Below are 22,894 nucleotides of genomic sequence, written 5' to 3'. Positions count from 1 at the left end.
ATGAGTCTGACACTGTCCAGTGTCAGTGTCAGTCACTGCATTTTTTCCATTTTACAACTGATATACGGGTAGGAAGGTGTTTCCAAACCACAGGACAATTTATTAGCTGGCTACCTTTGCCATTTCTACAGACAAGAGGTTGCACTGTTTTCCTCTCCAGATACCCTGCTAGCTAGTTAGGTAGCCAACTGCAGAATGGTCAGGCAAGTTCTGTCTGTTATAACTGTGCCAGCTAGAGGTACACGTATCATTTATCATAGAGACTGCTGACAAACAGACAACTGAATTGTCATATCAATATACCCTTTACTGCAAAGTGTATTGCAGTAAAATTCGTATTTCCTTTTGTGTTTGTCTGCAAACTAGTTACTGTTTTCAGTGAAAACCTAAGATCTTAACAATTCAATTACCTCAGAAATATAAGCCTGTATTGCGTATGGCATCTTGTTCTTAGAGAACACCGTATGTGTTTGGTGTAGTTAGAAACATTTGACAGTGATTAAGGTACTGCACTGACACTGTCACAGTACTCTGTTACAGAATGTGTTTTCCTTATTCTCTGTTTAGTCACTAGGCAGTTCCTGTAGTGTGGTAGTGATGTCATCATAACACTGTTATGTGACTCAGATGAGGAAGTTATGATGTTAGACCTCATGGTGGTTTGTTTGCTCTCCTGCTATCAAAGTTTATCTTGTTGCTTACACTCGTTTGATAGCATTGTTGTTTCACTGTTCTGTCCTCCTTATGCTGTGCTGAGCATAATTTTACAGGCAGCTAAACTCCTCCCACAATCACTTCACCACAAACATTCTCCATCCTATTGTCTATAAACCAACAATGTTTTGAGAACACATAAGGAGGACAGAACAGACAACACACATATACTGTGAACCACACTGACTGAATAGGATGAAATTGCAGGCAGTTGCCTGTGCCCTCAACCATAAAAGGAATTTCCAACTGTAAAAATAAATGTAAAAAGAAAAGTGCCTCCAATTTGAATGTTCTGTTTGTGTATACACCAGTATTTAAGCATTTATTTATTTTTAACAGCAGGCAGTGTACCATATCTTGGCTTGGCATCTCTGCCTTCACTATTAAGGTTAGACAGGTGTGGCTTTCTTTTAAACCACTATATGGCATAATATAAACCAGTAAGAAATTTCCATTTTATGTGCTATGTAGTGGACAATAAAGACTGTCTGAGTTATATTAGTTAATGCTTTAACAAGTCATAGGTGATCATTGACTAAAGACAGTGAGAGCAGAATTGCCAGCCAATGAATTACTGTCCGCCAAGTGACATGTCACACTGTACAAGCTGTATATACATATGTGCCCATTACCTGACAGAGATGGCAAAAGTACACACATTCTTTATTCAAGTAGAAGTACAGATACTTGTGTAAAAAAGGCTCTGGTAAAAATAGAAGAACTGATTCAACTTCTTTACTCAAGTAAAAGTGAAAAAGTACAGGCTCTGAAATGTACTCAAAGTATAAAAGTAAAAAGTAGCCCTCTGAAGAACATTTTTACCGGATGTTTCTGTGCAACGCTAACTGAACCTCACGTCATATTAATATAATTAGAAGACTATTAAACCATTCCAACTTCAAATACAATTGCCATTAGGCTATTGACATTAGGCTATAGCCATTAGGATTCCTGGTAAATGACGACACCAGTCCTTTCCAGCATCCAGAACAGACTTTTTCAGGGCTGTTTTTAGGGTCCTATTCATCCTTTCCACCACTCCTGATGACTGAGGATGATAGGGTATGTGCCATTTCTGAGTAATGCCTAAGAATGACCTGAGTGCTGTCACTGTATGTGGCCTTGGCAACTTTTGAACAACCTCTACTTTCTGTTGGTCTGTTGTCCTACCCCCCTCAGTTACCTGTACCCCAAGGAACTTGACTTCTGGTACAAGTAACTGCACCTTCTTTGGGTTCAGTTTCAACCCAGCTGTCTTAACAAGCTGTAAAACCTCATCTAAGAGCTCAATATGTTCCTGTTCAGTTTCTGTCTAGATCAACAAGTCATCTACGTACTGAATTACTTGCTGTGGTTTGCTGACACCTTTCAGCACATCAGCCATACATTGATGAAAAAGTGTTGGAGAATTATGAAAGCCCTGTGGTAAAACAACCCATGTATATTGCTTTTCCTTAAACGTAAATGCAAATTTGTACTGGGAGTCGGCATGTACTGGAATAGACCAAAATACATTTGATAGATCAAGTGCCGAGTATACTTTTGCTGTATTTTGTAAACTGGCCATTATGTCTGGAGTTCTCGCCACCACTGCAGCCGGAGGGGGTGTCGAAGCGTTAATCTGCCTGTAATCAATAGTCAATCTCCAAGAATCAGCAGGTTCCTTTATAGGCCACACAGGGGAGTTAACTGTTGATACACATGGACACAGGACACAGGTGAGTTAACTGTTGATGCACATGGACTCAAGTAGTGAGTCAATCACTAGAGCAATATCTGCTTCAGCATCACTAGGATATTTGTATTGCCTCCGTGCTGGGGGGTCATCTCCCTGTACATGTACTTCCATGTTCTGGACCCTCCCACAATCATGTTTATGACTAGCCCACACATTGTCATGTTTCTGCAGCACTTCAGCTAATCTCTGGTTTTGCATACCCAAAAGGTTAGGCAAATCATATGTAAGCAACCCCTTAACTGTAGAAACTGCATGTCTATCAGGAATAACAACACAATTATTAACATCTCCTTCTCCTGTCCAACGAACTTGATTAGCTAAATCAACAATATAGTTGCTGCTCCAAGAATGGAATTCTCATGCGTCTTAGACATCCAAACATTTAAGGTAGTATTGTCACTATCAATCTGTGCCTGTATGGGAACTGACTGTGCTGCAGTAATAACTCCCCTACCAACTCCTATTAATTCTGTAGTTTTACCAGTGGTGGGAAAATCCAAATGTGTCAGGGTGATTGCAGCTCCTGTATCTCCTAACCAATTGTCACAGCAGCCTCTAACTGTAACTTCAATACTGGGTCTGCCAAACCTATCAGGTTTCAAATCAAACCACTTTTTCTACAGAGGCCACCCCTATGGCTTCAAATATGGATTTTCAGTATTCTTGGATGCTGTTGGATTTTGGTGAAGTTGATGCACTTGCAAGCTAACTAATAAACTGTTACACAAAGAACTTCAGTCTGGACCTTTGTTGCAGAAGAGGCAAAAGATGTTTATTGATGATCTTCAGTACAGCAAGGCTTCGCAGAGTTTCAGATGTTACACACACTAAGTTTCACACTTAGAGTCTTACCGATTACACACTCATCAACCTCTGACAGTCCGGTCCGTCTCAGCTGCGGGGCAACTCTGCATCCTGAATCCTGTGGTAATTTTACTTTCAGTGTGCCTGTGTGTATGATTAGTTCAACACCACTTGGAATGTAGGTCACAGGTCGTAACTCTGTGATCAACCTAAAAACTACACAGAATACAATCATTATTGTCCCGGTGTATACTGATTCTACTAAACTAATCAGTCTATTCATATAATGATCACTAAATAATCACCACTATTCTTCAATGCTGAATCAGTGGTAGCAGAACCACCTTGTGACACAATTTGCTTTAGGTCATGCAACAAGTTATGCATATCCATAACTCATGGTTATAGGTCATGGTTGGGGCTGATGGATGTGCTTCCTGTATATCTACAGGTTCCACCCCTTTCTGCAGTTTGGGTCTGTGTGCTGCAGCACCTCCCCCCTTTGACCAACAATCCTTTTTATGTGTCCCATCCTACCACAGTTGTGATAGCCATCCCTATTATTAGGTTTACGCCTCCCTTCATTTGTAACAACTGCGGACACCTTTTTCCTGGGAGCTGAGGTGTCATGTGTTGTCTTATACCAACTACTAAGGAGACTACAAATATCTGCAAATGTTAATTCACCAGTTTTCTGTTTTTGATTCAATGCTAGTCTTGTAGCATCATTGACTAGTGCATTGTACTGTTGCATGACTAATGCAACAAAGGCAGGATCATTTCTCTGTGGAAAAGGGATACCAGAATTCTGAGAGTAACAGTTAAATAAGCTATTAAGATATGCAGCAGGGTTTTCCCCTCCCTCAGGTTTAGTGGCCTGAATCCGTCCCCAGTTGGGTTGTGGATTGCCAATCATGTGTAACAATGCTGCTTCTCTCTGCTGTGCATTTGCCCTTGCACCATTAACAGGCATTTTAAGGTTGTCTGGTAAGGACTCAACTAGGTCTGCAGGAAAAGTTAGCTGAATAATTTGCCAACAGTCCTGATCATCTAGGCCATTGGCTCTGGCTTGCATCTGCAATTCAGCAAGATAAGGAAGTTGGTCACAAATGCCATCCCATTTACCAACATTGGAACACAGACTACCCAGCTCTGATGTAGACAAAGGAATACGCTCAAGTATCTCCTCATAATCATACTGTGTAGCCCCAGGTTGGCCCTCAGCTGCTACTGCTGGTCTCCTACGAGTTCTTCACTCCCTAACCCAAAATGGAGCAGCTCTTACTAAATCAGTATTATGTGTGTCTTCCTCAGACTCACCTGAGCTATCAGTCTCTGAATCGGAATCCTGTGGTAATTTTATGCCCCATGCTGCCACATGACACTTAAATTGCTCTAACTTATTTTTTAAAGCATTTTCATTTGCAACGTCCTTTTTAACCACATCAGGATTTTTGCTGCTTCTAGCCCAAAGTGCCTTGTATGCATTTTGGCTCTTTTCAAGCTGTTTTTTTAGCAAGACATTAGCCATTTTAACCTCATCCAGAGTCTTTCTCAACAAGGCAACCTGTTGTCGCAAATCAATACTGTGTTCAGCTGCTAGTCTACGTTCTGCCTGACTAGCAGATTTCTAACTCTCAAGATCATCAATGGTCTTTCTTAACACCTCTATGGTGTGCTTCTGTTCTGCACATTCTCTGTGCCTCAGCTAGCCGACGTTTCAATTCACACTGCCCTTGCAGTAAAGCTTGTAAAAGATTTGCATGTTTACGCTTCTTTTTAGAACACCCCATGTTCCTCTCTCTACATGCTTCCTCTAACCAATTCAGAGGATCTGTCTTATCTACAAGAGGTCCATATGATCCATCTTTGCAATGTATTTGATGGTCCACTCCATCATTGTAGGTTCTGAGTATATAGCTAATACAATATACCTACGGTGGTGGTTTATTTTAAGGACACAGTATTAAATGTGGGAAACCCTGCTGGTGCTTTCCAAAAAACAAAAGCCCAGTTCCTCTACAACCACACCTCCTGCTTAACCTAAGTAAAGCTAACCTTACTGTTAAACTGGTCAAAATTATGTATCAGCAAGATCTAAACTCAACAGCAAGATCAAATGCTTCTACAACCACAGGAGAATTCTCATCAAAAGAGGGTTGGGAAAGGAGCCACAGTCTCTTCTTTCCTTGTAGCAAAAGAAGACCTGTCCTGGTAAGGCTGAAGCTTCTTTTCTTGCAGCAAAATTCTTCTCCAATTGTCCACCCTTTTTGTCTGTCACTGGCTCGCCAATTTATGTAGGGATTTTTCCTTCTTATGAAGTAAGACTCGTAGTTCCAGGGTTTAGGTTAATAGCAATCTCATTACAAAGCAAAACTAGTGTGGTGTGGAACCAAATGGTCACTGTAAACATTGAAGCATGCCAATCAATTCCCTTTGTCTCTGTCTGTATTAGGTGACCACCCAAGAACACTGAAACAGGTTTTGCATTTTCCTTACAGTTCCTATCAATTATCCTCTTATTAGTATTATCAACCATTCTATCCAGCCCAGTCTTTCTGTGACCCACTCCGCATATCAAGTGAACTGTTTTTTGTGTTCTACGTTGATAACCATATCCATCTAAATTTCCAATTTGTTGTGAGACCAGGTTTATTCCCCAGTAGATAAGGGGTCAGAGTCCCTTCTTGTGGGCTATAGTCCCACAGGTTAAGTCTGACTTTGAGTCCTGGTGATTTTTCTTCTTATTATTTGTTTGTCTCTCTGTAACAGAGTGCATGTCCATTACATGAACTTAGGTTAACTAAGCAGAAGGGCAAACATATCATGGTACTATCTACCATCCCCACTGTATTTCACCGGCTCCTTTGTTTGCCTCCTCCCAAAACACACCCAAACCACTGACTCTATAAATCAAGAAGGACAGGTGAAATGTCTTAACATGCAGGGTGGCCAACTGAATGTTTAAGCATTTCTAATCTTGGACAATATTTTTTTGTCAATTACACCCTTTTTTCAATCAAAGAAATGTTTGTGGTTTGGGGGGGAACAGGGCCTACCTGTGCATCCAAGGGCACCAGCAGGACGGACTCCATCAGCCAAAGGACCCAAGGGCTGGGGGCTGATGGGACTTGTAGGTTTGGGAGAGAGCAGACAAATGGGGCTGACTAACATGGGAGGTGACTGTGGGGGAGTTTCCAGTGATTGCTGGTTAATCGTTTATAATTTAATTGTATTGGTTTATAAAGAGCAAAAATATCCAGGAAACATTTTTGATGTGACAGAGTGATATTTGTATGCCAGTATTTATGCCAGTATTTATTGGCTAAGAGCCAGATACGTTCCGGCGTCGAGTTCATGTGTGAAAGGGGCTATGAGTGCTTACAGAAAGGAAAACACAAACACGTAAACATACACACACTGTATGTAGAAAAGGGCCACATTCCCTACTCATGTCTTTGTCTGTGTCTTTGTTTGCGCACCACCCCCACCTCTCACAGGCACTTGTTTACAACCTAGTTGAAACCTGCCCAAACTGGTCCTGCTGCTCCCCTTATCAGAAGGACCCCCGCAGGTAACTCAAGGCACAGGCGCACCCCCAGGACAGCCCCCAGGTCACCATTTGCCCTCTGACCTGTGTGTATCCTTCGGCCACCAATGAGAAATTCAACAGGGCCAAGGATACAGGACAATATAAAGTAGCGGTGACTTCTCCCACCTCAGCACCAGACCAACACCCCTAGAGTGAAGAACTGAGGAGACAGAGCCCTTGGGGACCAATCATTGTGTTGTTGTGGTGTGCGTCTGTGCCAAAGTAAGTCGTATGCCTAAGTTCAACTGGTTGTAATACTATTGTCTGTAGAGAGAGAAGGGTGTGTGCATGTTAATTAAGATAGTGTTTGTCCTTGATGTATAAATGTTTCCATAGCCATACCGATTAATGCAGTCAAAGCCTGTATGTCCCATACAATGTTATCCCAGTGCAATGTACTTTGCAACACTGCTTGAATGCCTGTTAGTATATATCGTGCATAGAGGTTAAATGTATATTCATAATTGCTGTAATAGCACTATCATGTGGCATTGTATATTGCACATTTAACCATCAGTCCTGATTTATTCTCCCTGCTTACTCCTTGCAGGAAACCACACACATACAAATAACACACACGCACACACACACTCACACCTCCACACATCCCAAAATCCTCAATAAACAACTGAACCCGGAACTTGACTGCTATGTCCTGACCGACACCCCACTGTGACAGCAGCATTAACCTGAACCTAGTTTACGGGTGAAACTGCCCCCTCAGTTTCACTGTACATTACGTTCCTCTCTCCTCACATGAAATCCATCCGATCTGATTGTGTTGCGTGAGTGCAAGAGTGTTATTTGTTCAGCATTAATGATTTTTCACAAAGAGACAGATAGCCTCCTCACAAATGCAGCTGAGGTGATTGATTAAAAGACATGTGTGTCCATATATTGACTCTGATCCTCCAGAGGGAGCGCCTTCACTTGAGTGATCCGTGGACAGTATTCACAGTGAACAATTTCCTCCAGTTCTTCATGATTACAACTGAGACCTCAAGGACCTGATTCTCTCCAGGGACCAAGACTCGCAGCCAGTGACACAGAGGCCCCTTCTCAAGACTAGTCACAGAGACCTAAAATCTACAAAGAAGCTTCCAAATAGACCCCATCACTAGGTAAGCTCTGCCTTTAACCCAATGGAAATGGAACATTCTGCATGAAACACATGAAATCCCCTCACCTGATTGTCCTTTTGCCTTTGTGCTCACGTGCCTTTGTGGGTGCTGGTTAACTGGTTAACTGAAGGCCATTGAAGATGGATGGGCCTGTCTGTCTGATTGAGAACACAAATGAAGGTGCGCTGCAGGTGAACCAGGAGGCCCTGAACATCTTGAGCTCCATCAAGCAGCCTGTGGTGGTGGTGGCCATTGTGGGCATGTACCGCACGGGCAAGTCTTACCTGATGAACAGACTGGCTGGGAAGCGCACAGGTACTGGTTCCACATTCATTTTCGTCTTACACTTCTGCTTGGGATTTTTGCTCCTTTACAGTCAGTTTCATGGTCCTCATCATTGTTTCAGGGTTCTTTTTTAGATTCCTGCACTGTTTTGCTGATCTCTGGATTCAGGTGTTTTAGGTTCCTCAAAGGTTTTATGTGTCTCTTGGGGGATCCAGGCTCCTCCATGAAGTTTTCATTCTGTTATGGTTCTAGGGTTTTATGGTTCCCTGTGTGTTTTCAGGGTTCTCCCTGGGCTCCACCATCCAGTCTGAGACAAAGGGCATCTGGATGTGGTGTGTGCCTCACCCCTGCAGAGAAAACCACACACTGGTCCTGCTGGACACTGAGGGACTGGGAGATGTGGAGAAGGTAGGATAGCTTGGACTTTATTCCATTGCTAAACATCAAAATCTGCATTTTACAATAACTACAATTTTGCCTTGTCTGGTTAAACCAGCTGTGAATCCAGAATGGAAACTTTTCATTAAAATTAAAAATTACATGTATGACTTGAACATAAGCCTTTTCATGTCAAGCTTCAGCACAAATCTACATACTCTTTTTACATAGTAATATTTAATACCAGTTGATCATATAACAGGGAGATAAGAGGAATGACACCTGGATCTTTGCACTGGCCATCCTCCTGAGCAGCACCTTGGTCTACAACAGCATGGGCACCATCAACAATGAAGCACTGATGAGTCTGCAGTATCCTGGCAATCAACAGGGGCCTGGAGGGGCAGGCTATTATCCCTCTTAGCAACACCTTTAATTACAACTCAGTGCAAATCCATTACCTGCATTGTATGTATCTGCCGTAAAAGCATGTGTCCTTTCTTTGGTAGGATCAAAGAAAAGCTTGATTTGTTTGTTAGATTCTCCCAGTGAACCACAGCTTAAACAGACCATTGCAATATGGGCCTGTTAGGAACCCCCTTGGCCCATCTCACAACTTTCATTTCAGTGCAACACTTGAGTTCATTTCCCTCAATGCCCCTGTGCAACAGCTATGTGACGGAGCTAACAGAGCACATCAAGGTGAAGTCCAGCGGGGAGAAAGATGAAGAGCCGTCCTCTGCGTATGTGCACTTCTTCCCCTCCTTTGTGTGGACCGTGAGAGACTTCACCCTGGAGCTGGAGCTGAACGGGAGGACCATCACAGCCGATGAGTACCTGGAGAACGTTCTCAAGATGCAAGCAGGTAAGAGCATGGAACGAAGCCTTAGTCGCACAACCCCCTCAGACTCTTCTGACTCGGTGTCCTATCAGATTAATGCCGTATCTTCAGAACCCATTACTAAAAATGTTCTGTACCTTCAGCAGACATACCATAAATACTCTTAATGCAAAATGAATATATTTTAGTACATGTTCCATTAGGGAGGGCTGACAAAGATTTCAGGTTTCTATGCTCTTGTTGTATTGTAGGGGCGGCATGTAGCATGTAGTGGTTAAGGAGCAGGACTCTTAACCGAAAGGTTGCCGGTTCGATCCCTGTTGGGACACTGCTACTGTACCCTTGGGCAAGGTACTTAACCCGTACTTGCCTCAGTGAATATCCAGCTGTATAAATGGATAACATTGTAAAGAACTGTAACCTATGTAAGTCGCTTTGGATGAAAGCATCTGCCAAATGAATAAGTGTAAATGTATCTGTGCCCATCTCAGCAGTGCATCTGGTAAACTTGGGTTCATTTTGCTCAGTCTGGCAGCCATGGCCTCCCACTTATTAATATATTTAATGTAAGAAATAAATAAATATATCTATTCTTAAAGGAAACCTCTTCTCTGATTTCTTTTCTTTTGTCCTGCTCCTTTGCCTGTATGATGCTGTCTTTTATTTATATTATCCACTGTACCATTTGTGAAGGGAGCATATAAAAAAGGATATGGTCTTGCTGGTGGAAGGAAAAACAGTGAAAAGTAATGTAGCAACTACTTTTGTTATAACTTTACCTTGTTCTTTGGCTGACGTTTGTTTCAATGAACTGTTTGATTCGGCAGACAATGTGTAAGCAGTTCTGTCTCTCATTTTGCCCTAAAGGTAAACCTTCACAGACGGGTCTCCGCGATGACCCCCGGGACTGCATCTGCCAGTTCTTCCCCACGCGGAAGTGCTTCGTGTTCGACCGGCCTGTCGCCAAGAGCAAACTGAAGATCATCGATCAGCTCCTTGACACAGATCTGGACCCCGACTTTATCCAGCAGGCGACGGACTTCTGCAGCTACATCATCAGCCACTCAAGTGAGAAGGTCATCGCAGGGGGGCTCGCTGTCACTGGAAGCAGTAAGTGTGAACATGCTGAAGACAAAATAATGAGCACAGAGCCAAGTGAATGCTTGACTGGTACCACAAAGCATTTAACTTGATGTCATTAAAGAAAAGTGACAAAAGTAATGTCAAATAATATCTCTCTCCAGTGTGCTGTAGCTTAACTAATTATAGTTTCCCATAGTGCACAGCTGTTTAGGAACTTTATCTTCTCAGAAGAAATAGGATGTATAGCCTAGAGTTCTCTAGTTCTATTCAAGGCTATAACAGTCAACTATGATCGGGAGTCTGAAGCAGTGAGACAATTTTTGCCATTTTGTGGTTGGGTGTGCTTATGTTGACCTCACTTCCTCAGCTCACTGTACCATCAGAGCATCTGAATGATTCATTGAGGTGATTTTATGTTAAGTTGTGGTCAGGGAGAGATGTTCCAAATCCTCTAATCAGTATTGGCTCTCCTGTACTGCATTGTGGGACTTGTAGTGTGTAAGATATCCATTGGCTGCCATGTATACGAGGACTCCATGCCTCTAACTTGCATTTACATTTACATTTACATTTATTCATTTGGCAGACGCTTTTATCCAAAGCGACTTACATAGGTTACAGTTCTTTACAATGTTATTCATTTATACAGCTGGATATTTACTGAGGCAACTGTGGGTTAAGTACCTTGCCCAAGGGTACAGCAGCAGTGTCCCAGTGGGGATCGAACCGGCAACCTTTCGGTTACGAGTCCTGCTCCTTTACACAGATATGGAAGGTGTTGCAGTGTGGCGAACTCAATGTTGATACCAAAATTGTGGTAAAAGGGGGACAGTAATTTAAAAATGGGTAATGGGTGAAATATGGATTGTGAATATGAATTGTCATTTAAACTGTAAAAAGTCAGTGTTTCCAAGTCTTAAAAGTAGCAGCTGCTATGACCCTGTGACACTAGTGATGTTAATACTCTTACATGTATTTTTTTTCAAGTCAGCACCGGCGAAGTAACACACTGATGACCACTTTTCAATTGGAAAGATTTATTTCAATGCGCAAAGGGAGACTCACATAGGTGCAGCAACAATGCGTTCCAACCGAATCTTGACATACTGGCCACAAGTGAGGGTTTAAGTACCTTGTCTGTGGTATACCAAATGGCAGGTGTGAACATTCCCATCGGGAAGTGCATATCACACCTGGATGTCCTGGGGACACCCACTGGGTCAGCTACCGGGGACATTCCTTTGAACCCTATGTATGGCTGGCTGTCTCTAACAGTCAGAGGGCTATTACAGAGTGTGCGTGTGGGAACGTAAATACAAAATGTAATGCAAACAAAATGCAATTTAAAGGAATGGAACTGGTTCAAACCTATCACAAATAACATTGTCTGCATCTCGCTTTGTTTCAGTGCTGGGCAACCTGGCGTTGACGTATGTGGATGCCATTCAGAGTGGGCGGATTCCATGCCTGGAGAACGCAGTGCTCACACTGTCTCAGATCAAGAACTCTGCTGCAGTTGAGAAGTCACATGCCCTCTACAGGCAGCTGCTGGGAGAGCGGGTGATGCTGCCCACTGCCACAGAGGAGGAGCTCTCCAGTGTTCATGAGGGCTGCCTGAAGGAGGCGCTGCAGCTGTTCATGAACAGTTCCTTCAAAGATGAGAACCATGTCTACCAGAATAAACTCATGGTATGGTTTTGGGGTTCCAGATTTGACATGCAAGTAGATTTAAGGCTTTATGCTTCCATAATACTGCAACAAAATTTACACTCTTTGCCACACTCTTACACTTCAAGCCCAACTTTACAACACTGTGTTGCTTGGTGAATGCTATTTTTACCCCATTTACACTTGCAAATTATGGTGAAAACAGCATAGCATAACAAGAATTCATAAAGTAACTAGTATATGGTTTCCTGCCAGTCTCCTGTGTTTTCTTACCACAAATGCTGTCCGTCTTTTCTTTCTCTCACTGACCTCTTGAAAAGCTTGACAAGACATACATCACCCACAATGAATACTTCGAGAAATACAATTCCAAAGTCTGAAAAGGCTTCAGTTACTAAGAGCTATCACTGACAATTTTAAGGTCACTGGATATGTACACTTGTGTCTTCCTCAAGGGATATGAAAGAGTTCTGTATTAAAGTGCACTGCGAAAGTGTTGTGGAAAAAAATTGAACACCCATTATGTCATAACTGTGAGGAAGGTATTGCAGGTTTGGAAGTAATACACTCATTCTGGATTTCATCCTGGCCCAGGTCATGCAAAGCAGGAACTGTCTTGGAGACAAAGTGCTGATGCTTAATGACATTGTGTTATTGTCTGTGCAGTTACAGTATGCATCACTGCATGACTGTGTAATCCCAGCATTATTGTATGTGTCCTCAGGAGCATGTTAAAAAAGACTATGAAAGAAAGTGTCAAGAGGTGTCAGAGACGCGCTGTACTGCTCTGCTGCAGCAGCTGTGGGCCACTCTGGATCTGCAGTCCTACATGAGACCAGGAGGATATGCTGACTACAGAGTCCAGCTGCACTCCATCATTCAGCAGTACAGAGACACACCTGGCAAAGGCACACAGGTACTGTTAGGGTGACGTGTCTCACGCAATGTTAGCAGTGTGGTGTAATGGACCAGGACTCATGAACCAAAGCCTTCTGGTTTGATTTTCCACTGGGGTGCTGCTGTTGTAGCTTTGGGTAAAGTACTTAACCTAAATTTGCCCCAGTAAAAATCTAGTGGTATTGAAAACTATGAAAGTGGCTGTGGATAAGACTGTCTGCTGCATGTCGCATATCATGGGATGTCTCAAATTTATTTCCTAATCACAGAACTGACCTTGCGTTTCAGGCCGAACATATCCTGGAGGCATTCCTTCAGGAGAAGGACGACCAAGGAACAAGCATTCTGACAATTGACAGAAATCTGACCGAGCAGGAGGATCATTTACGGGGTGAGTGGGGACAGCACAGAGCAGAATGATCATGTGATATTCTAAATTTTGAGAGCAAAAAAGTGAGACTGACAGTTAAGTGATGTTTGCGCCTAATGTGTCCATATATCACTGGTGCTGATATGAAACAGTTATAGTTGGAAGTTACTGCATCATAAGAACACCAGTCATTGTGTATACCATTGGATGTATTGGATCCACAGCATCGTAGAGCTACATTCTAAGCTACACCACACTTTAAACTGCTGTACATCTCACAACTCTCACAGCTTGAGCTTTAGCAGAATAACAATGCTAGAAACAGCTCTACAATAGATGAATAAATTCCACCTCGTAATTTTAAACATCTCAGAATAAACACTGTGCTATATTTCACAGTCTTTTTACAGAAATTCCTCTACACAACAGCTTCATTTCAAGTCTTTGTGTCCACTTCATGAAATAAAGTAACTCTGATGGGGAGGGTACTTTGCCTGGTTAAATGATGTATTCTATAGCCAGTTTAGGAGAAATAGTTATGTCGTCACTAAATTCATTGATGCAGGGAAAGCCTGTTCATAATGCAGCCAGCATTATGGAAAACTTGCAGTAGTATATAGTATCTTTGTATTAAAAACAAATTTGTCAAAAAATAATAAAAAGTGGGCTGCTCTCTTAAAAATTAAGTTGAATAATTACCAGAGTGATGCGTGTTGTCTTATACATTTGAAAATACAAACTAGTATTTAGTCCAAAGGCAAATGTTTCAGAAGAATCATTGCAAAAGACATTAAATAGCCCTTATTGTAATGGTATGTTTAAATGTACTACCCCAGAGGAGAGAGCTCGGGCTGAAATTGAGAAGCAGAAAGCAGAGATAGCTCGGCAGGAACAGGAGGCCACAGCTCAAAGGCTGGCAGAGATGGAGCGCGTCCACCAAGAAGAGGAAAGGCTGCTGAGGGAGAAAATGGAGAGAGACCGGATAGCGGCCCAAGAGGAACATGAAAGACAAGTGCAGAGGAACCTGGAGGTACCTATCCAGTACATGTTTGGCCATTCTCGTCTAGGCTTGTGACTAATACTTTATGAATGCGTAAATTGGGCTACACAACTAAGTTTACATATGAAATAACATATTGTGAAATTTATATGAATGGAAGTTAAATCACCAGGGTTGTGGATTTCAGACGTTTTAAAAGACCTTTTACGTGTTAAATATCACAGTAATTTTTGCCATTGTACACCACTGAAAAAGGGCTGTTCTTATGCAAACCACAGGTAGCTTGTCTTGCAGTTAGCAAAGCTGTCATTCTTACCGAAAAACAGGAAAAGCTGCCCTTCCTGTAGTGAACCACAAAAATGAACCTACTGCCAAGTATATTTCATGAAAAAACTTACATTTTTCTCACTTATTACAGTTATGGACAGGGGGAATCTTGTGCATTTGAATACGTGTCTGACAGAAACCTGCCATTTGGAAATGAACGTGTGCCTTGTGTGACTGGTGCAAGACTGATGATCCTCTCTCTCATTTCACTGGCACAGGAGCAGAGAGCCAGGATAGAGAGAGAGCTTCAGGAGAGGGAGAGAGCAAAGCAGCTTCAAATCGAACAGATACACGCCATTCTGAGAAATCATAGGGGAGGCGGAGATTGTGTGCTCTCTTGAATATGGAGAAAAATTAGGTGCTGCCCTGAAATTTTGTTATGAAGGGCGAGACGATGTTGAGTTGAAGGTTGGTGACGGAGGGAAAGGAGATGAGTTGCCAACCAGGTTGTACCTCATTCCTGAACTGTGTTTGATTTTTCTGTATTTCTGTTCAGTCCAATATATAGTTGTAAAACACATGTAAAAGAGAAACACTGTGTGATTTATTCTTTCAAGCCAAAAGGCCTATGCTTCCGTTAAAATAGAAATATGTATTTAGTATATGTATGTGCATATGAATATGTACTTAGTAGAAGCTCTTATCCAGAACAATTTACAGAGGTTAAAATGCAGGTGGAGTACCTTGTCCAGGGGAGCAACAGCAGTGGCTGCTCAAACCAGCAACCACTGTGTTATGAGCCCTGTTTGTTACCCCTGTACCATCCTGCTGCCCAAACAGCTGCATTTAGTAACATCAAAATGTTTATAACAGCAGCAACATGGTGGAACACTACTGATACTTATTACTGATATATATTACTTGCAGACATACTTAAGAGTGAAAATGAATCAAATGGGGATAAAATATGATTTTTTAAAAATATGTAATGACTTACTGGAATGCTGAGTCACACAACAATGAACATAAATGAAAAGAACATAAATACATATACAACCCAAGTACCTTCTCTCTGCTGAAAATGTTTCTCCGCACCCAACTCCAATAAGGCATTGTTTGCACTTTACCTACTTTCCTGTCCCAAATCACAGAAACTGGCAGACTTAAGGACATTTAATAACGTCAACTACATGACCTGGCAACCTATTCCATGTATTGATAACTCTTTGTGTAAGATAGTACTTTGTTATATCAGTGCGGAACTTACTCTTCACTAGTTTCTATTTATGTCCCCTTGTTCTACAGACTGAACTCACCCTAAAAATGTATAATAGTTAGCCTTATTGAGTCCTTTTATAAATTTAAAAACCTCTATTAAATCACCCCTAAGTCTCCTCTCGCTAAGTCTAAATAGGTTAAGTAACTTGAGTCTTTCCTCGTAGCTTTTATATTTCATGCCAGGAACTAATTTAATTGCCCTTCTTTGAACTTTTTCAAGAGCCACAATATCTTTCTTATAGTGCGGTGCCCAGAACTGCACACAATATTCCAAGTGAGGTCTGACTAAAGCATTGTATAATTTCAATATAACCTCTTTACATTTATAATCAATACTTTTGGCTATATATCCCAACTTCCTGTTGGCCTTTTTTACTGCTACAGCACACTGCCTAGATCCTGTTAAGCTCGGGTCAGCCATTATTCCCAGGTCTTTTTCAAATTGAGCACATTCTAGTTTTTTCCCCCCATGAAGTAGTCTTGTCTAAGGTTCTTATTTCCCACGTACAAGACTTTACATTTAGCTAAATTGAATGTCATCTGCCAGGTATCTGCCCACTTCTGTTTAGGTCTTCCTGTATAACCCTCTTCATCACTTCCCATAAGGAGAGCATTAATATCCAGATTCCTGCACACCCTAAATCTAAACACCTTTTGATTTATTAGAGAAGCATGATTTCACAAATAGTGTTGTCTATTTTGTGATGGAGTGATCGAGTGAGCAGAAAATTCATTTTTGCGCATATATCCCCATGCTCTTGCAAAAATGTATCCTGCTCAGGCACAAAGCCGGGCCATTTTGCTTGAGTATCAACTGCTCACATGCAAAACTCTCTCTCACGGAATCCCTTTGTTTGTTCTTAGCTTGCATTTCATTCCAGCTTGGTTTATTCACTGGTTCATTCATCATTCAGATTTTCTCTGCAGGCTCAAATGTATTCAGCTGCAAAATTTGTGCCAAAACTCTACCTGAGAAAAGGTTGCCAAAAAGCATTTACCTACATGTAAATGAACATTTTATTTGATCAATCAAATCACTAATTCCTACAATGTCATTGATTGGGTGAATAATTCTTGGGCAAGAGGCTGTTGGCATTGGGACTCTTCAAGTTGAGCAATACTTACTTTAGTATCACCCAGGTCCCTGCAAAATACCTTTCTCTTCTGAAAGGATTTTTGCTTAACTTCCATGCATACACTCTCCAAGTTAATATGTTTAAACAAAATGAGTGTTTAACAAAATTAAAGTATTAATGTGCCTCTTTTTATGACATTTTCATTATTAATAGACTACATACTAATAATTCCCTTCCGGACCTTATGTGTGTGGTGAACCTCTTTCAAGTCATATAACAATCCATTTTGAAGGAGCTGTTTCTTGAAGTCATGCTGTATGTTTGAAAACCTTTGAGGCCACATAAAATTGAAACAGTTGATTTCCCAGTGTCCATCTGCTGTACATACAATATGGTGCATACAGCATTTTGAAGAAAGAAGAACTATCTGGAAGAGCGAAGATAACATCGTAAAAAATACTGGATTGTGCATTTGTTTGCATTTCTGCTTGCAGAATGGACAACTGGAGAAGTCACTGACTATCTGTCTCATTCATACTATAAAGAATGTGAACTAGGAGGCCCTGGACATCCTGAGCTCCATCAAGCAGCCCGTGGTGGTGGTGGCCATTGTGGGCAAATACCACACTGGCAAGTCTTACCTGATGAACAGACTGGCTGGGAAGCACACAGGTGACTGGGAAAATGGGGAAAACTGTATGCTTCTCATGTTTACAAATGAGGTAGTGCCTCTGTGTACAGAGGGGTGGCAGATATGAGAGAGTGTGCTGGTGAATTGCATGTATGTGAGGTGAAAGATATAAGACAAGTAAAGGAAAAGTGATGATGATAATGGATGAGGATGGAAAGGATCATGGAATGCAATGCAGATCAGGGCTGCTCATCTCCAGATGGGTCTGAAGTGCTACATAACTCTGACTGAAATTAAGTAAGCACAAATATGTTGTCCATATTTATTAATATTGCTGACTGAATAGAAACATAATATAACAAAGACAGATTTGTGTTTTGGATTATTTTTTTCTGCTGAAAATTTTTATGAAATCTTTTACATCAGCCTTAAAAGCATATCTTAGACCAAAGCCATAGTGTTAACAAATAATGAAGTTTATTGAAGAAACATGAACGTCACATTTAGTCACAGTCTTTTAAATGAAAACCAATCTTTAAAAGCCAGTCTTTACCAACTTAAAGTTCTCTTATCATTCTGTTGGTCTGTGTAGGAATGTAGGCCTATCCCCTCAGTTTTAGGATTGTCTTTGTTCCTCCAAATTTCTCCTAATTTCTCTTTGGGATTTCTGCACTGGCCATTTCCCTGATTGCAGGGTTCTGCTGTTTCAGGATGCCTTTAATCTTTTCATTCTTCTGTCATGGTTTTCAGGCTCATCGGTGGATTCATGGTTCTCTGCTTGCTGTCAAGGTTCCCTTTGAGCTCTACAGTTCTGTCTGAGACAAAGGACATCTGGATGTGGTGCATGCCTCACCCCTACAGAGATAACCTCACACTGGCCTGCCAGACATTGAGGTCCTCATGAGCTTGGTTAATTGTTAATTCATCAATGAACGGTACCCTGATGTGGGAGCATTACCTGGTTACCACTGTGAACCTCACACTGGAAATTTTAATCATACCACAAAGCTATCTACTATGATAAACTATATTCTCTTTCTTATTGTAAAACACTTTTTATAGTACCCAATTTCTTTTTTGTAAGTAGGAGTATGTAACATGAGGTGACACATGTGGGTAATGCAACCACATGAAAAAGTTGTGGAATTAATCTGTTTTGTGCAGTCTGAAAAGCAAAAGGATTCATTTTCCAACCCTATTGATATTTTATTTCCTCTTATTATATGTAAATATAATGCATTTTATTTCCAGAATTATTTTCATCCAAGCACTAGGAACACCTAGCACAGAGGGATGTTGCTACAGGGTTAGTAATTTAACATGTGACATTTAACTGCTTCTGCTTAAATGTTATAACAAGGACTTACACAAGACAAGCAACAGATGCTCAGACATTTAAGGGCTGATTCAGACTTGAGATATGCGAATGCAAACCCTGCTTAAGTGATTCCCTAGACAGCTGCGTGCTTCTGTTACTAATAAGTATTTTTGGCCATGGGTTGCTTAAGCTTCTGTATGGAGATGTGCATTTAGGGCTGACTTTATTCAAAATGAGGGTGTTTTGCTCAAAATGATGGTTTGTCTCATTATTTTCCATGATAGGAGTATTCTGACTTGACACATAAGTATGTTTTCTCTCAGCAACAATTCAGTGCAGGAAAAGGTCAGATAAGCTATGCAGCACAGTGGCTATTGCATGTAACAACATTGTTAGTAAATAAATGTTAGAATGTTGGATTTTACTTTTGAATCCATTTGCCCAATTTGGTAACCCCACCCAATTAATTTATCAAGGAAATGATGAACATTTACGATTAAACTTGACATAATATTCTCTCTGATGTCTAAGTGGAGTAACAGATGGAAAGTTACATTGCAGTGATTCATGAATGTTCAACCATGAACTCAAACTGTGTGATAAAGTAATTTAGCTAACATAACTTGCTCACTGGCCATATGTGCCTGCACACATGTATGTACATACCTGAAATGGTATGGTATTTTGTAAGAACAAATCACTATGTGTCCCTGTCAAAAGGTAATGTGGTGTTGCGGTCGTAGTGGGCAATAAACCAGCCACAAAAGATATTTCACAAGAAAGTGTGCACACGTGTTTATTACATGAATTTATTGGCACACGTGACAAAAAAAAAAAACACTTGTAAGAGCAAAAAAAAACAAACTAAGGCAAACTCAAGCCTATGGCCCTACTGGCCCAAGTACTGGCAAGATGACCAGACCAAAACTTTTCTCCCTCTCACAGCCACCCAAGCCCAAACCTAGCCCCTGTGAGAGACCACCTGAACTGAAACTATCCCCCCTTTATATACACAGGTAGGGGCTACCTCCGCCCCATAGCCTAAACCAAAGGGCACAGAAAAAGAGGGAACAAAACAACAATCAATTATTCAAATAAACAAACTGAAACAGTACATAAATATAGCTGCAAGCAGCAATGAAGGGGCCAAGCATCAGGGCCACCATGTACACAACTATTCAGAACAACCCCTGAACAAGACACCATCACAGGGTGAACAGACACATTGACACTCACTCTTACACTCAAACCTATGGGCAATATAGCATGTCCAACTGACATTACCTGAATGTGTTTGGACTGCGGTAGAAAAACCAGAATACCCAGAGGAAAGCCACATCAACACAGGAACAAGGTACAGACTGAACGCAGACGCACCCCGAGCTTGAAACCTCCATAATACCCATTTGCACCACCGCACTGCCCCCCACTACATATATGTCAAACTTAAACATAAGCAGTGCCATAAAATGCAGTGTGCCTTCTTGGGACATTGCAATAAGATGCGCCAGCTCTGTTGGAGGAGTGCAATTTTTGGGTAATTGAATAATTCCAAAATCATGGGAAAAATGGCAGAGAACATATCATATTAGCTGAATATAATAAAATGGCAAGTCTTTTTTGGCAAAAGACCTTTTGAAGATCAAATCTTATTTATTTAAAGAAATCATTTAATTTGATACCACCAGGCCTCTAAATAGCTTCATACCCCAGGCTGTGAAGATCATGACCACTCTTGCCCCCCCCCCCCCCCTCACTGAACCATTAATCCCCCCATAGGTCATCATAAAATTGAAAATATCTTTTTTTTTTCAAAAATCCATTACAGTGAATGAGTCTGTTCAATTCATCATGACCCAGGGATTCAGCAGAAATAAGGATCACAACTTCAAAAGGTTCAAAAGTAATAAGCAAAAATGTATTCTGAAATTTGGCCTGTTGGTGGCGCTACAGGGATTGTTGGATTGACTCCAAATTTGCTGCCTGGATACCTTGGACTGTGCTCTATGAGGGTGCCAGATTCCACCAACATCTACCTAGGGCTTCTATGGCCTGCTATAGAAAACCATTGAAAAAATGATAATACCAAGATGGCTAAAAAACAAAATGGCCGACACACAGGTTTCATGCTTTCCCAGCTAGGGTCCTTCACTGTGAAAGAAATTTGGTTGAAACATCTGCTTTGGTTCCAAAGATATAGGCATTTGAATTTTTTTTTCTGTTTTTCAGGTATAGCGCCCCCATACGGCCAAATTTCATGAAACTTGGTGGGTACCCAATATTCCCCCTGGCAATAAAGTATACCAAATTTGGCATGACTCCAACTTTTGGGCCAGGACTCCCTTCAGGCAGAGAAGAATGCAGAGAAAGCCCTGTCAATCATCCTCAAAAGCATGGGCAGGCTGGCTAAAATCGCCCCCGCCTTCGGCACCTTGGGGCCCTTCATCGGTTTCATCTTAGACTTCATTCCTGATGAAGCAGAAGACGTGAAACTGATGAAGCAGGAGTTTGTGAAGGTGAACCATAAGCTGGACTCTATCATTTTCCAAGTGGCCTCCTTACAGACGTAGGTGCAGTGGTCCTCCTACACCAGTGTGTACTCCCAGGACGAGAGCCACATCGAGAACTCCTGGGCCAAGTTCATGGAGAGTGCTGTGGTGGCCGAGTCACAGGAGGAGAAGATGAGGCTGGCAGAAAGGTTCACCACCTTCTATGACAGCACAGCGACAGAGGGCAGTGTGGCTAGCTTTTATGGCTACCTGACACAGGACGAACCCTCCCTCAGGATAAACCTCCTGGACATCCTGGTGGAGAAGTTCAAGGGCAACATCACAGCTGTGATGCAATACAGCCACCACTTCACAGCAGTGTTGTTGAAAGGCCTGCAGCTGAATCTGTATTACTATGTGCTGAAAGGCTAAAATGGTGAGGCCAAGGCTAGAGAGTTGGTTCAGAAGCTCAGCCAGGTGGTGCAGGCCCAACAGAGGATTGTGCTCACCTGCATCCAGAAGCACCAAAAATGGGTCAAGACTGATGTGGAGATGATTGGTCAAAAGTCTGAATGGGAGAAGAGTAGAGATTTGGCTCTGAACATAAAGACACTTCTGGATGAGAAGTACTACTGGCATGACTGGGTGGTGGTAGTGTATGCTAAGTGTAACCCGGTTAAATTCATTAAATGTTATAAAAATGTTTAAAAGAAGTTTAAAAGAATATATTTTATATGTTTATGTTTATTGTTTTATTTAAAAGATAGGTATCTGTAAAAACTGTCTGAACCAGCATTTATGGGGTTAATAGAGATCAGCCGGAACGTCACTTTTTAGGTGTTTTCGGCACGGACGGATAACGCGAGGCACGGGCCGAGCTAGTGAGCGAGCGAGCAAGCGAGAGGGCAGAAAGGAGAAGCGTGTAGTAAACAGTAACGAAAAGAGACTGTGAGTAGATGTTTGTGACCAGGTTAGTGGAGATGTTCAACCCGGACTCTCTCAAGGACTTATTGGTAATTTTCCTGTGTGTTTGAGTGAACTACTCGATCCAAAATAAGAAGATGACGACGTGGAGCTAGCCGCTAACTCAGTAGCTAGTAGCTCACAGTGACTTTGCTAAAGCTAGCAGCAGCTACCGGTACGGCAGAGACTGTGGGATAGCAAGTGTGGAGCTGCAGACGACGAGCGAGCACCGTGACATCGGCAGTGACGGGTCTTCGTTTCCTCCGGGCGGATCCTCTTCCCAGCTCACCTCCTCTCCTGCCATCAGCCTGTGTGTGTGGATACAACACTGGTCATTAAGGTACCTTTCTTTTTTTCTTTTCTGTTGCTCAGTTGGGGTGA

The 22,894-nt window shown here is 41.8% G+C and overlaps 1 protein-coding gene across 1 annotated transcript; it reads left to right on the top strand.

The window, feature by feature from the left end:
• Window positions 1-2,282: 2,282 nt before the first annotated feature.
• Window positions 2,283-21,982, top strand: LOC118770012 (guanylate-binding protein 1-like). The gene is made up of 13 exons (XM_036517450.1): window positions 2,283-2,297; window positions 8,110-8,284; window positions 8,535-8,662; window positions 8,895-9,004; window positions 9,304-9,497; window positions 10,341-10,583; window positions 11,965-12,245; window positions 12,949-13,140; window positions 13,410-13,512; window positions 14,328-14,521; window positions 17,670-17,834; window positions 21,410-21,577; window positions 21,668-21,982. Exons 1-13 carry the CDS (start codon window positions 2,283-2,285, stop codon window positions 21,980-21,982), a joined length of 2,283 nt encoding a protein of 760 aa, XP_036373343.1.
• Window positions 21,983-22,894: the final 912 nt, after the last annotated feature.

The sequence above is a fragment of the Megalops cyprinoides genome, chromosome 22, assembly GCF_013368585.1.
Source record: "Megalops cyprinoides isolate fMegCyp1 chromosome 22, fMegCyp1.pri, whole genome shotgun sequence".
In the NCBI taxonomy this organism is placed as follows: domain Eukaryota; kingdom Metazoa; phylum Chordata; class Actinopteri; order Elopiformes; family Megalopidae; genus Megalops; species Megalops cyprinoides.
The sequence above is the reverse complement of the archived record's forward strand: the minus strand, read 5'-3'. Positions and strand labels throughout refer to the sequence as shown.

What these genes read in the sequence shown, in the direction of transcription:
- LOC118770012 (XM_036517450.1), top strand. An exon ending in GCTCGCTGTCACTGGAAGCA is followed by an intron (nt 10,584 to 11,964) that starts GTAAGTGTGAAC and finishes GCTTTGTTTCAG; the next exon opens with TGCTGGGCAACCTGGCGTTG. An exon ending in TGAAGCAGGAGTTTGTGAAG is followed by an intron (nt 21,578 to 21,667) that starts GTGAACCATAAG and finishes GTGTACTCCCAG; the next exon opens with GACGAGAGCCACATCGAGAA.